Consider the following 14,458-nt stretch of genomic DNA (forward strand, 5'->3'; position numbering starts at 1 on the left):
AGGAATAACTTAAGACAAAATTTTACATGTTTCTCTAACAGCAGCCGAGAAAATTATATTGCCAAAGGAATATATAAACGGACGGACAGACAGATAGTTTACCTCGTTTTGGTCCGTGAACTTCTATTTCTATGTCGTAACATTTCTGCAGGAGCTGAACTCACTAAATATAAACAAAAATTTTATTCGGTTATCTAATTTTAGCTACTTCTTTCAAAAAAATCTAGCTTGCTAACCTATCAATACATACTTTAGCTATTTGAACAATAAATATTTTAATCTAATATTAGTCTGACTGTCCACTAAATCATGCTATATCATTTAAATTAGCCTTTTAGGGAAAACTTTTAATTTAATTGTGTAGAATTTAATCTATGTTGGAGAGTGAAATAACAATTGATTATATAGTGAGTATTTAGAGTTAGTTTGACTTCAGTAGAACGTTTAACAGACAAAAATATGGATTTTTTTGTTACAGACTTTAAAAATAATATTAGATTATTTGTAAAGCTTCACATAGGTCTCTTGATGGTTTTAGGCTATTTAGTTTTTTGGTTTAAGACTTGGAATGGTTCATAGGGTGCAGCTGCTCGTTGTTTTTATATTTTAGTAGGTATTGTCCCTAAATAAATTTTCCTACAGTTTTGTAAACAAAGGTTTACATATAATTTGAATTTGACATTGTTGTTGTTACATTCAATATGAATTTGCATTGGTAGTGGTGGTCAGGGATATAAAGGGATAAGACAATGGCCGATAAATTGATGTACATTCCCAAAATTATTTCTTCTGTAGATTACAATAGAAACATTAGGACACTCAACTTAATGAACCAATCAATAAAAATTCACTAAAAGTCCCTAAAGTTGTTAAGCCAACGAATAAGAAAACTTTGGGGACTAGTGTAATAAACAGCACAATGTCCCTTCCCTCCCTGGGTAGTGGTAGTACACAATAACAACTTTGTCCAGTGAGGAGTTTCAGTATAATGTTGTGTCTTTAATCGCCTAACTACTGGGTATAATATTTTATAAGCTAGCATACGAGATGTGGTTTTCATAGTTTTACATAAATATAAAGGATTATTTAAGACTTATATTTTTATTAAGATTTTTGAGATTTTATTAGAATATCTTTAAGATACAACAATACGATATTTAAAAATAATAGATTTTGTCTAAAGATTTTATATTCTTACTAAATAATCTTTAAAATCAAAAGATTTCATAATGTTAGATATGAAGATTTTAAAGAAAATGTGTGTCTTTTATTAACAAAGAATAAACAGACACTAATCCAATCAAACCCCAGACTTTTGTTGATATTATTCATTTGACATTCAAATTAGTACATTACAAACTTAATTAAAGTACAAATATATTATTACATTTTGAATCAACATTGTAAGTGGCGTAGCTAATCTATAACTGGGGTATGTCAGAACGTTTGTCCGTCTAACGTTTACCAATAGATTTTTAATTGCGAGTATCTTATTGAACTTGCTTTTGTGACTTCTGTAAGAATTCTCTTTAGTCTTATTTTTTCAATTCTTAGCAGCTTTTAATTGCTTTTTACTTTTGGACTTTATTTCCTTTATAATATTATGGTTATACTTTTGCTGGATTTATGCTATTGCAATAGCCCTATAACTAAGAATGTAATTTAATTGATATTACTTAACTTTTTAGTTATACCTTTGTATTTTTTGTAATATGTATTTTTAATTGTTTAATTGCATGTTTTATCACACCATTATTTAGTTATTTTTGAATTTTGTTAGATAATTACAAGAAGAAAAATAGCCTGAAACCATATCCCAATTGAAAAATACACCTTAGAAGCACATCTATGTATTAAAATCTTTCCTGAAATTATCTGTCTATCTATCAAAATGTCTTTTACTTTTTTCCATCTATTTAGTAACCTATTTCATCTATCTTTCTATTTATCTATTTATTTTTATCTATCTATCTATCTATCTATCTATCTATCTATCTATCTATCTATCTACCTACCTATCTAACTATCTATCTATCTATCTATCTATCTATCTATCTATCTATCTATCTATCTATCTAACTATATATCTATCTATCTATCTACCTACCTGCAGAGCTAGGTAGCTTGTGCCCAAGCTTGTAATGATAGGTGGCCTCTGCCGCTATTCGTCTGAAAATTTGCAAAAGTTAAAACAGAAAGTTACAATACAAAGAATCTGGAGGGGGGTGCAGGGACAGTCATAATTATAAACTAAAAATCAGGGAAAAATGGAAAATTGGAATATAAATTATACTGGTACCCAAAGTCTTCGAAGAAGGATTTCTCTTTTGTTTAAATTAATGTTTGGATACTGTTCCTAAATCCAAGAGTTTCAACCAAAAATTTTGATTTACAGAAGGTGTAATTTTGATTATTATAATGGGGATGTGCAAAAAAAATGTCAATTGTTTTATCCCTGAGAAAGAAAAAGGTGGAAAATCTAAAGGGCGACAGTTTCTATTTTACAGCGCAACCCGATTATGATCATATTATATAAAATTTCCAATCTTTAGTGTGTCATCGAGTTCAAATCTTTATACAAACTATTTTTAAAGATGAAGTCAGATGCGTGACTTTTAAAAGAACCTTGAGGCAAAATTCGTGCAATTAAAGGATCGATTGTCGGAAACTTTTCCTTAGAATAAATGACCTATTCCTGAGAGGGGAGATCTTAAAATTTATACAAAATATATATGGGAACTAAATAGGAAATAGGAAAAGGGGAGAAAATACAATTTTGTTTCCTTACAAATTTTAGAATGATTCAGGGATCTTAAGGGATAAGACAATTGAGGACAAATTGATGTACATACCCAATTATGTACAACAAAATCAACCCATCTGTTGACAATTTAAAGTACCCCAAGTTTTTGAGCCAACGAATGAAATAAAGTAGTTATAAAGCTAGGGCGTGAAAATTTAGAAAGTCTGAATGATAAATACTTTAATTGGACCAATAGGAACACAGTATAAGAACAATCCGACCGCATTATTGGTTATAATTAGTTAACATATTGGTATGTAAGAGCAGTTATTTTTTTTCATTTCATATATAAAATAAATCTTATATTATATAGATTTTAAGTATTTGACCTCTGGCTTCAATTTTCTGAACTTACGAAGAGGTATTGACGTACAGACATACCCTAATTATATATTAGCTGCACAGAATATAAAAAAAATTGTCGGCCACAAATCAGCTTTCCGAGTTGTGTGCGTCAAAATTTGAAAATAATTTGCCAAACACTTGGCGCAAATTGTCAGGGCTTTGCGGCCGCGCGTCAGATACCTGTCGGATAAAATAGATTGTTATAATTTTTAAAGTATCAGATTGATTCTAGAATAGAAAACAGAACAATAGTTGTGTAATCAAAGGATTGGTTGTCTGAAGGGCCTTTGGTATTTATTAAGCAAGATTTGGTTAAGAGATAAACCAAAAAATAAGTTCTCGTAGTGTATCCCTTTCTCTATATCTATAACTAGGTTAATATGGTGATCTAACTGCTCTTTCTAAGTCCCTCAAAGGGTTTTAATCAACATCTTATGCGCGGATGACGTGCAGCTGCCGAGCCCTGCAAATTTGTTAATAATTACACATTTTTCAAGTGAAAAACAACACACTGACATGTTAAGTGTCGCGTAATAGCGCAGCTTTTCTTTAATAACCCTTCAGTATTCTTCCCTTTCTCGGCATTAGCCCAGAGGGGATCTTCTAAAACTTACATAACCCAAATTAACTTAATAAAAGCAATTCTAAACAAGCTTAGAAACAGTAGAAAAATCTACAAAATATTAAATAATCTGACGCTAATGTTCTGTTCAATTATTTAAAAATGTTTTATGTTTATAGTAATCTATATTATTTAGAAAACTCAGACCATTATCTCTAATAACCTCTGAGAAAATCTATATCAAGTCTACGACAAGTCTTAGTTTAAAAGTATCACTGCAACGAAAAACTACGTACAACATGAAAATTAATATTAATATTATTCCATATAATCTTTATTAAATATGTATCTACTTAAATATTCATATACTTCTTACATACACATTTTTTGCAAAAAGTCTCAGGGATCTAAAGGGATAAGACAATGGCCGATAAATTTATTACATCCCCAATATTGATACACAAAATTATCCTCTCTGTAGATTAAAATTAGTGGTTGAAAAGTTTGGAAACCCCACTTAACTAACCAACCAATCAAACTCCAATAAAAGTCCCCTAAGTTAACGAATAAGAAAACGTTATTATAAGACTTTGTGAACTAGTGTAATAAAGAGCCCAATATCCCCTCCCTCCCTGAAAAGTCTAGTTACACAGAGGACTACAGACTCCAGTTGGCTTTCTTTTCAGGTTTTTTCTCTGTAGCGTAGCTGCTCTAAAAGTAAGGTATGTCCGTCATTTTATCAAAAAAAGACTTTTTGTGTCTTCATTTTGTATCTATTAATCGATAATTTATATTATTTTTGAAACAAACTACATAATATTACTGTATAATTATTTACTGTTGTTTATGTATCCTCATATAATAGTTTTTTTACTTTAGCATATTATTTATACGAACAAATAGTTGTAAAACTTTATTCATTTAAATCTGTCTATCTATCTGACTGTCTGTCTGTCTGCCAGTCTGACCTTATGTATGTCTTTCTGTCTCTTTGTTTGTCTCTTTTTCTCTTTAACTTCAAGTCTGTCTTTCTGTCTGTCTGTCTATCATTCCACCTGTCCATCCTTCCATATATATCTATCTAACTATCTATCTGCCTATATAAAAAGATAATTGTAACTGAAGATTGCTTTAATGCAAGAAACATGATGTTTTACAAATCTATCTATCTATCTATCTATCTGTCTATCTATCTATCTATTTATCTATCTATCTATCTATCTACCTGATATAGTTATTATCCACACAGACCAGAATATTTTCTGGCTTGATATCTGTATGTATAATCTTGCACTTGTTGTGAAGGTATTCTAAGCCTTCTAGCACCTACAAGAAATAATAATGTAAATGTATTGCTCTTGGAATCGCCACAAGATATTTCAGAAGCATATCTCATACATAAACAGCCTTTTTCTTATCCTCTTATAAAAAGTAGTAAAATGTTTTTGGTTTGTCCTTTAATATCTCAATAGCCACCGAATTAATCTTAGGGAGGCTTTCTTTTTTAGGCTAATATAATTTTCTAGTGACACCTAATACTTATATAGTAGTTTTGCTATTTAAAACCATTAACCTAATATGCGGTGCAAATAATAATTATTACATTTTTATGATTTCAATGTTAAACAATGGGTTTTATTGGACTTTTTATGCGCCTCATAAAATTTTTAATTGGAAACTCAAATAATTTAAGTCAATAGAATTAATATTAAATTTTATTTATTTGGACAGCGCATTTATTGTCTTATTCTTATTCACATGACACTTTCTATGTACTAGTGGATGCGCCCCTAGCACCTAGAGGCTCTGTATTTGATGGGGTAGGGAGTGGGGGCAAAAAAATACCTAAAAACATCCAAAAACTTAAATTTAAAAGTAAATAGCCAGAAACCATCCGAGGGCCTAAATTAGTGAACTTTACTACTTTATGAGCACTTCTTAGTTTCTTTTACAAAAAAATCACGCATGAACAGAAAAAGCCTAAAAACTATCCTAAATTGTTAAACATACATAAACAATTGATAGTGTATCAAAGAAAAGTTCTTTTATTCCTTAAATAATACAAAATAATAATCCATTGAATTGTGAAGCTAGACTATAAAGTTACATATATAACCTTAGAAACTAATCAAAATCTTAGTCAACTTTCAAATGGAAATTGCTGATTAAACACACACAATCACACACACACACACACACAAATAGTCAATAAAGAAACTTTAATCAGCTTCCAAATTTTTTTTTGAAATTAGTTTATTTTTGGAAAATTAACTTTCAAGTTAATAGAAACGATAAAATTTGTATTACTAAAGTATACGATTTAGACGTTTATTAACGTGCGAGAGGTCAATTTCAGGTTAATTCTAGAGTAGCTGCGCTACTTAAAAACAAGGATGACAACATCCAAAAAAAAGCCCATTAAGACTCCGCTTATAAAATATTACCTAATGGACCAGGGAATACTTATTTCAAACATGAAGTTAATAGGATGATTATAAAGATGCTAAACTTTCTAAATTGTACCTCACTGTTACATAAATCATCAAGCCTAGTTTGAAAGTTATAGGAAAATTCTGACATACCCAATTTAACAATTCATTCGTAAGGTACGTACGGACTGACCCTAGTTATAGAAAAGCTAGTTATAGTTTCTTTCGTGACAACGCCTCCTAAGGCGTTCCGCCGTATTTTCACAGTAGCTTTTGACAGGTTATTTTAGGTTAGGTTAGGTGATTGCCCCGCAGGGTTAGAGCCCCCCACAGGGGCTAGAAATAGGGAAAAGGCTACTGGGAAATACGACGAAACGCCCCTTAAGAGGACTATACCAGAAAAGCTTCGATTATAAAAAAGACTTGCCTGCTTTATGATAATTTTGACATTATGTAGAGGAATTCCTTGATAGTCGCTGCGGATTATAAACTTCAGCAGGTTGTGCCCCAGAACCTGAAATACAAAATTTTATAAAAAAAATTTACAAAAAAATATTTTTATAGAGTGATTTTTAGTATGGCTTTGAAACTGATTAATATCCGTTGGATTAGAACCCGATCTCCGCCATGTATAGCATCGTATTACAGGCAATTTTCCACTAATATTAAAATAAAAATCATAATAGTTATTTCTCGTATCGTATTATAAACGGCTTTCTGCGGATATAGAATGTACAATTATAAGATTAAAACTAGTTTTTTTAGCCCCGTGGTGCCGAAGGCACAGTAGAGGTTCTTGTAGGTTCAAGGAAGCTTTATAAACATTTTGGGATAGTACCTTCACCCTCTAATGATGAATTGCCCCAAAAAGGATTTTTATCTTTTAAAATCTAAAATTGAATAAATGGGTGGACTCTCACTATCCCCTAAGATTATTCTAACAACTGACGTATTTAAAGAGACAGCGAAAAGTGACGTCATAAAAAATATCTAAATAGGAAGGATGAGAGGAGGAATGGAAAAGGTAACCCCTAAAAAGAGATGGATAGTAGGCGTATTTCTATGACGTCACACATGACACTTTCCACTGTCCCATATTTAAAGAGTTATATTGTATCTTCGCTACTAAATATTAAATGTTTGCAATCTGAGAAAGTAAAGTTTACCATCATGCATAATATTGCATAAAAATTATTCCAGTATAGCATCCAAACCGATTAATATCCGGTGGTAAGAACCAGTTCTCAGCCACACTGAAAAATCATGTATCGTATCGTATTATATCCAGTATTCTATTAAAATAAAAATGTACAATCATAATATTAAAACCAGTTTTGTTAGCCACTGCCTTCGGCATCTCGGGGCTTACAAAACTGGTTTCAATCTTATAAGTAAACATTTTTTTATATCCGCGGAAAGCAGTTTATAATACGGTGCGATAAATAACTATTCCAGTACAAAAATGCAATTTTTTTAATGGATAGCCTTAAATTAGTTTTACTCATATATAATAGGTATATATTTTTTATTATTGTATTTTATAACCCCAACAATATAACTAACAAATACTTCTAGAAGGTTGTGTGGGTCAGGGGAAAGGGATTTTTTCCCTAATGCCTATTACTATTTTATAAATAATCCTATCACATAAAGTCGTAAGGATTTTTTTGTTTGTCGGAAATAACATCTAGCTCATCACAGAACCGATTGAGTTCTCCATTTTAGAGAAGCTTCACATAGGTCTCAGAATAGTTTCGGATGAGTTGCCTTTATTGTCACCCCTCTCCCTCGCCTTCAAACACATAACCCCTTAATGCTAGGGTCGCAGCCGTTAGATATGTAAAATAAATGTCTTGATTGCTAATAAATGTCTAAACAAAGGCCTACATTACATAGCATTGTGGTTAAGCCATGTGGTTTTTGGTTTTATTTTCTTATACAGCTTTCAGAATGCATTTACTTTTAATGAGGCAATAAACATTACTACAAAGACTATTAGCGCAGCAACAATAAACTGACAAGACTTCTTTTATAAAATAAGAACAGTAAACCACAATATAGCAATTGTTAAGAAAAACATGTCCAAGTAATGTTTATGGTTTGTCTTATTTGAAGGCTCAAGTTTTAGAATGCATGTTTTTTTATAATGAGGTCATTAACATAGTATTTTATAAACGTTTTACTACAAAAAGTTTTTATAGTTTAACGCATGTATCCTGTAATTCAAAGAAATAATGTTTAGGCCTTTTCCCACATGTAGCCGGTTATGCTTAAAACTTCCCACCGCCCCCCCCCCCCCACCATCATATTTTTGAAAGAAATAGAAAATAATGGAGAGTAGAGTTTACTTCCTGTGCCTATCCACTGTAGGGCCTCTATCTTTGGAGCCCTAAAAGTAAAAAAAAACGAAAAACTAACCCCCCACCTAATTTTCAATTTTTTAAAAATATTGAAGAGGGGAGCGGGGTATCATTGCTGAAAAGAGTGTTTTGTGTGATTTTTCTTTCCTATATTCTTACTAGTTATCTTTGTCTAATGATCCATATTTCTTTCTATGCATGTTATATAATAAATGAATAGAAAAAATGTTGCATACTGCAATCTAAAGAAATATTATTTCAATCTACTAAGTTTACCATTTTTCTATGTTCATTGTTCATCGATATATTTATTCTATCTATCTATTTTTTTCTACAATGTAGAAATGGAGAAAAGCAATTAAAATAATTATTTCTATTTTTCAATCAAAATGGAAGAATCTACCTATCCATAAATAGCCATCTTTATCTTTCTATCTTAATTATAACCTAAAATTCAATTAATTAATCTATTAATCCATCTATCCACCCATCCATCTTTCTATCTATCTGTCTTCCTCTATAGTGGAAGAAGGTAGAGTAAATTGGCCTGTAGATTACACTCATACCTAACGTTTTATAATATCTATTTCTCGCATCGTATTATAAACGGCTTTCAGCGAATATAGAATGTACAATTATTAGATTAAAACCAATTTATTTAGCCCCAAGGTTCCGAAGGCACGGGCTAAAAAAACTGGTTTTAATCTTATGATTGTACATTTTTATATTCGTAGAAAGCTGAATATGATACGATGCTAGACATAGTTTTTTCGTATGGATGAGAACCGGTTCCTATCCACAGGATTTGAAAAAATTCTCGTTTGTTGGTGTAGGCTTTAAACTTTTGGTTATTTATTAAATCTTGATTGGTTGGTCTAAAATAGCAGTATCCAAACTTATAAATAATCAATTTGAATCTACTTTAGTTATAGACATAAATTTATCTTATTAAAAGCGAAGCTTTTCTATAATTAGGGTCGGTCCGTCCGTAAGTCTGTTCATCCATCCGTCCGTAACGGATAGCTTTTTTCGTTAATTTAGGCATGTTAGAATTGTTCTATCGTTTCAAATTTTGCATGGCGATTCCTTTAGTAGTTAGGTACGATTTAGAAAGCGTAGCAACTCTATAATCATTACCAAAATGTCCGTACGTCCATTTTAAACATGTTGATTTTTTACTTTTTTAACAAATAATTTTTATGTGATCTAATCATCCGATTGATCTGTTTTTTGGTATATTGATTCCTGGGACAACACAGTATAATGTTATAAGCGACGCAACTCTATAATCAAGTCCTAAAAATGTAAGTATGTCCATAAACATTATCCTGTTTTAAAACAAATTTACTTACAATTTTGCATCGACTCTTATACATTTACATTCTGATTAATCAGTTCTGACACTAAGTGTTAATGTCCGTTTGTCCTACCGTTTCAGGGCTTCGCTTTTATGGATGTTGTTATCCTTCCCATTATACCCTTGTTACAATGAATGAATGAGAAAAACTGTAGTATTATGCAAGCAACCCAAACAAATAATTTTCTCAGCTGCAGTGAGTAAACCTCAGGGATCTAAAGGGATAAGACAATGGCCGATAAATTGATGTACATCCCAAATGTTGATACATAAAATTACCCCTTCTGTAGTATACCATAAGTTGTTGAACGTTGGGACACTTAACTTAATCAGTCTGTTAAACATTATTTCAATAAATAATACCACATAGAGTAGTATTTTTTTTTGTCTGAGGCTAAAAAATACTGATCCGAATTGGTTGTACTTTTCAGGAGAGCCTCATACATGTCTTGTGTTGTATCTTACATTATATCATTTTTTTTCTACATATATCTAAACTATATAATGTAAACTTTCTGTTTCAGCGCTTATTATACACATTTATGCTTTTTAAAATTAGTTTTCTTTACCTCTCCTTACACCCCTGAAACTAAGCCTTTCTTTTTATTTTCTTGCATACCTCAAACAAACACACACTCACACACGCAAACACACACACACACACAAACACTAAAACACAAACACATATTAATATTTTCTTCCTTCATTCTTTTTCTTTACATTGCATTATATAACTTTCAATTCTATATTTCCTCAAAAAATATAATTGGTTGGGTTAAACGTACATTTTTGTTGGTGGTTTTTTATGGATTTTTTTTCGTTTAGGGATTTTAAATTAATTATCACGGGTTTCTAGAAATATTTCCTTCGTTTGTCTAAAACATTTTTGCATCATAAAAGAATTAAAACAATTATTTAATACTCACTTTATTTAGTGTCTTACTTTTTATTATGTCTTTTTTTTTGTTATTTTTAAAATATTTTAAGAATGTTGTATGTTTTAAATCTTTTAATAAGACCCCTTATATTTACTAAACTGTTATATTTCTCAAAATATTTTGGGTCAAAAAATTTCTTTTAGTCCCTTAAAGTATTCCTATAATTTTACTTTAATTTGGTTTTTGGCATACACTTAGATTTTTAAAAATATTAATTTAAGTTAAAATTTTAATAAGTTATAGTCATTGTTTTAGTGCTTTAAAGTGATCTTTTTGCCTCTGCCAGCGATGGAGAGCCGAAGCCACCCAAACGGCTTCACAAGTTCAAGTACTACAAAGACTTTGTTAGTTTTTCTAAAAGTGTCTCTTTCCCTTTACTTAAAGATTTAAAATAGGAAGGTTGGGTAGTTTGTTTTTGTGTTTTTCTTTAGTTTTGGTCAGCTTAGGTTAGGTTATAATAAGTACAGGTATAATCATCCCTGCATGGTTAGGGTCATACTAAGGGGTAATGCAAAATAAATCAATCAATATCTTCCTTTTATCTTCAATTTAAAATACGAAAGGGGGGGCTTGTCCTTACTTTGAGGGAAAGCACCATATCTTGTATTCTGCGGGGTCGGAGCGGAGCGGCCAAAAAAATCTGTGGCAGCTCCTCATCCCTGACACATAGACCTTGTGTGTGTATTATGTGACGTCAGAGCCAACAGAATTGCGTCAAAGTTAAAGCAGCCAGCAGAAAACACATAGAAAGAAAGAAGGAGTTTCAGTTTTTACAAGACAGCTGATATTACGCAATAGAAGGATAATTAATTCTAATTTTAAAAACTTTACAAGAAAAAGGTGTATAATGAACTAGTTACACTTGTTCTTAAGATATGAGCAACTCTTCGACTAATTATCTTGCTTTTGTGGTTTTAGGCTAATTCCCAAAAATTTTCACTTATATTCGTTCAATAATTTTAGAACAATTTCTGAGGAAAAAACAATAGTTCGCAAAAGTGTTTATATCCTAGTCTGTTATTATAAATATTTGCTGTTTAGAAAAGTTAGGATGTTTCATGTAAACACTAGCATTGAGACTACTTAACTGGAAAAAGAATACAAGAAGAATAAGAACGCAGAAACTAAACAGACTTCAGACACAAATTAGATCAAATATAGTTGGGACAATGAAATCTACTTCCTTATTAGATCAAATATAGTTGGGACAATGAAATCTACTTCCTTATTAGATCAAATATAGTTGGGACAATGAAATCTACTTCCTTATTAGATCAAATATAGTTGGGACAATGAAATCTACTTCCTTATTAGATCAAATATAGTTGGGACAATGAAATCTACTTCCTTATTAGATCAAATATAGTTGGGACAATGAAATCTACTTCCTTATTAGATCAAATATAGTTGGGACAATGAAATCTACTTCCCTATTATCTATAATATAAAGTTTTTTTTTGTTGAAGCTATAGATCTCGGAAATAGTTGGTCCAATTGCTCACTTTCAAACTCCCTAGATCATTGGGGCCCATCCCATAGTATTGTATAAAGTTGTAAGGTTTTTTGTCTGTCCACTAAGATATCACAATCCAACAAACCGATTGGTTGGCATAATTATTGGCCATTTTCTAACATTATGCCAAAGTCAAATAACCTAAAAAATATATTCTAATTCTAGCCTATGTGTCACAAGTTTTATTAAGCTTATTATTTTTTCTTCAGAATTAGACATTGCTCTAATATTATAAAAAAAACCTTTGCTTTACATTTCGTCCCATAAAAGTGAAAGTAAAAGACATTAAAAGTAAATACATATTGTATTCCTTACCCGGGACAGAGGGATAGTATAATGGACTAGAAATTAATCTTTTTCTTTATTTCTGTCTTTAATAACTGATCATCTAGAGAACCTAAGGGCATCATCCGCTTGTAATGGTATGCAATACTCTAACGCCCACTGGTTGATATTAGGTTAAGTAACATCCAACAGACAACCAACCCTTTGATTGCACGACCTTTGTATGATAAATCCTAACTGTGCATTGTAATGAATTGCGCCTGTTAATGGGCCAAGGCATTCCCCCTACTCTAACTATTTATGTCCCGCACCTGACATGGTAGCAGTAGGATCAATTTTTAACGTCTTTAAATTTGACGTGGTGTCGAGCTGAGATTCGAACCTATCACCTTCCCAACGACGAGTGGATGCGCTAAATAACTGGTAGGTATATGTAGGAGATTGGGTGTTGTTTATTTTAATCTCCATTAACCTATCCCTATAAAATTCTATGATCATATAATACTTTTCTTTCAGATACTGTTTAAATAAACATAAATCTCTTTTGTAATGGAAATATTTAAATTCAGTCTTATCTTAGTTTATGTTAGTCTTGCTATCTATTTCTGTCTGTCTATCTGTATACATTTCATTCATACTGTTTCCTTTTATGTAATTGTCTGAATCGTATAGCATTACTAAAGCTAGCCTAGAAGTTTGGGTTTACTAATTCATTCATGTTTCTTATCTATATTACAATTTAACTTGATGTCTGTCTGTCCGTCCGTCCTTCCGTATGTCTGTCTGTCTGTCCGTCCGTCTGTCCCTTAAGATCTCGGTAATTGCTGAACCGATCGGATTCTACTCTTCAGGGTATATACCTATTGGTCCTGTGGTGGTTTAAGCTATTTTCTTGGGGGGGGGGGGGGGTGGGGGAGGGACACTCATAACCCCCCAAAAAAACCAAAAAATCACCCCCCATTTTTTATTTTTTTTTTATTTTGAATTTGATACTGATCCAATTTTTTATCCGAAAATTTTGAAATTGAAACTGAGGCAGCTCCATTATTTTTAATTACCTCTTGGGGCAAAGCCCCTAGTCTAGGGGCGAAGCCGCTAGTAGTTATCTATGTAAGGCAAAGAATACTCATAGAATAGGAAATTTTAAAGTATTTGGTCAGAAGACTTAATTTCTTAATGTTCTTAATATCTCTGTATTTATAGCTCAAATTCTCTGCTTATCTCTTTCTTCCTCCTTGTTAACCTTTCTACTCCTGTCTGTCTATTTCTCTATTTTCTTTATCTTTTAAACAATGTTTTTTTCCAATCAGTTTTTTCTCCCTTGAAATGTTTTTTTTATACATTTACTACATTTCCTTGTAAGTTTACGAGGAGTGTAAAAAACAGGGAGGAAGAGGCAGGGATAGAAAGGGATAAGACAATGGCCCATTAATTGATGTACATCCCCAATAATGATACACTAAATTACCACTTCTGTAGATTTGAATTAGTGGTTAAAACGTTTGAACACTTAACTTAATGAATCAACCAATCAAAATCACTAAAGTCCTCAGAGTTGCAAAGCCAACGAATAAGAAAACGTTATTATAAAACTTTGGGGACTAACAGCCCATTGTACCCTCTCTCTCTATGGTAGTAGATCAATAGAGATTAATTAATCTGCATCACTTTCTTCACCCCAATTATTGCTAACTACAAAAGGCTTAACTTCAAACACAAATTAAGGAGAAGTTTTATTTATTGTTCAGTGTCCTATCCTTTTATCCCTTGAAAATAAACAAGAATGACTAAATCCATCAAAGCGAAGCTTAACAAATCAGATGGTTCGACAAACGAACATTAACAAATATGTTTAATATTCTACTT

At 31.5% G+C, this 14,458-nt stretch overlaps 1 protein-coding gene across 4 annotated transcripts in view; it reads right to left on the reverse strand.

Annotated features, from left to right (window-relative positions):
• LOC145314719 (SRSF protein kinase 3-like) overlaps nt 1-14,458 on the reverse strand; it is a 144,680-nt gene that overhangs the window by 21,945 nt on the left and 108,277 nt on the right. For all 4 annotated transcript variants that reach the window (XM_080154749.1, XM_080154746.1, XM_080154747.1 and 1 more), the window contains 4 exons: nt 6,567-6,653; nt 4,936-5,036; nt 2,108-2,169; nt 103-163 (listed from right to left, as the gene is read on the reverse strand). In XM_080154749.1, coding sequence (XP_080010875.1) covers nt 103-163; nt 2,108-2,169; nt 4,936-5,036; nt 6,567-6,653 — 311 coding nt within the window. The remainder of the gene's footprint in view (nt 1-102; nt 164-2,107; nt 2,170-4,935; nt 5,037-6,566; nt 6,654-14,458) is intronic.

The sequence above is a fragment of the Acartia tonsa genome, chromosome 3, assembly GCF_053477335.1.
Source record: "Acartia tonsa isolate MP-2025a chromosome 3, ASM5347733v1, whole genome shotgun sequence".
In the NCBI taxonomy this organism is placed as follows: Eukaryota; Metazoa; Arthropoda; class Copepoda; order Calanoida; family Acartiidae; genus Acartia; species Acartia tonsa.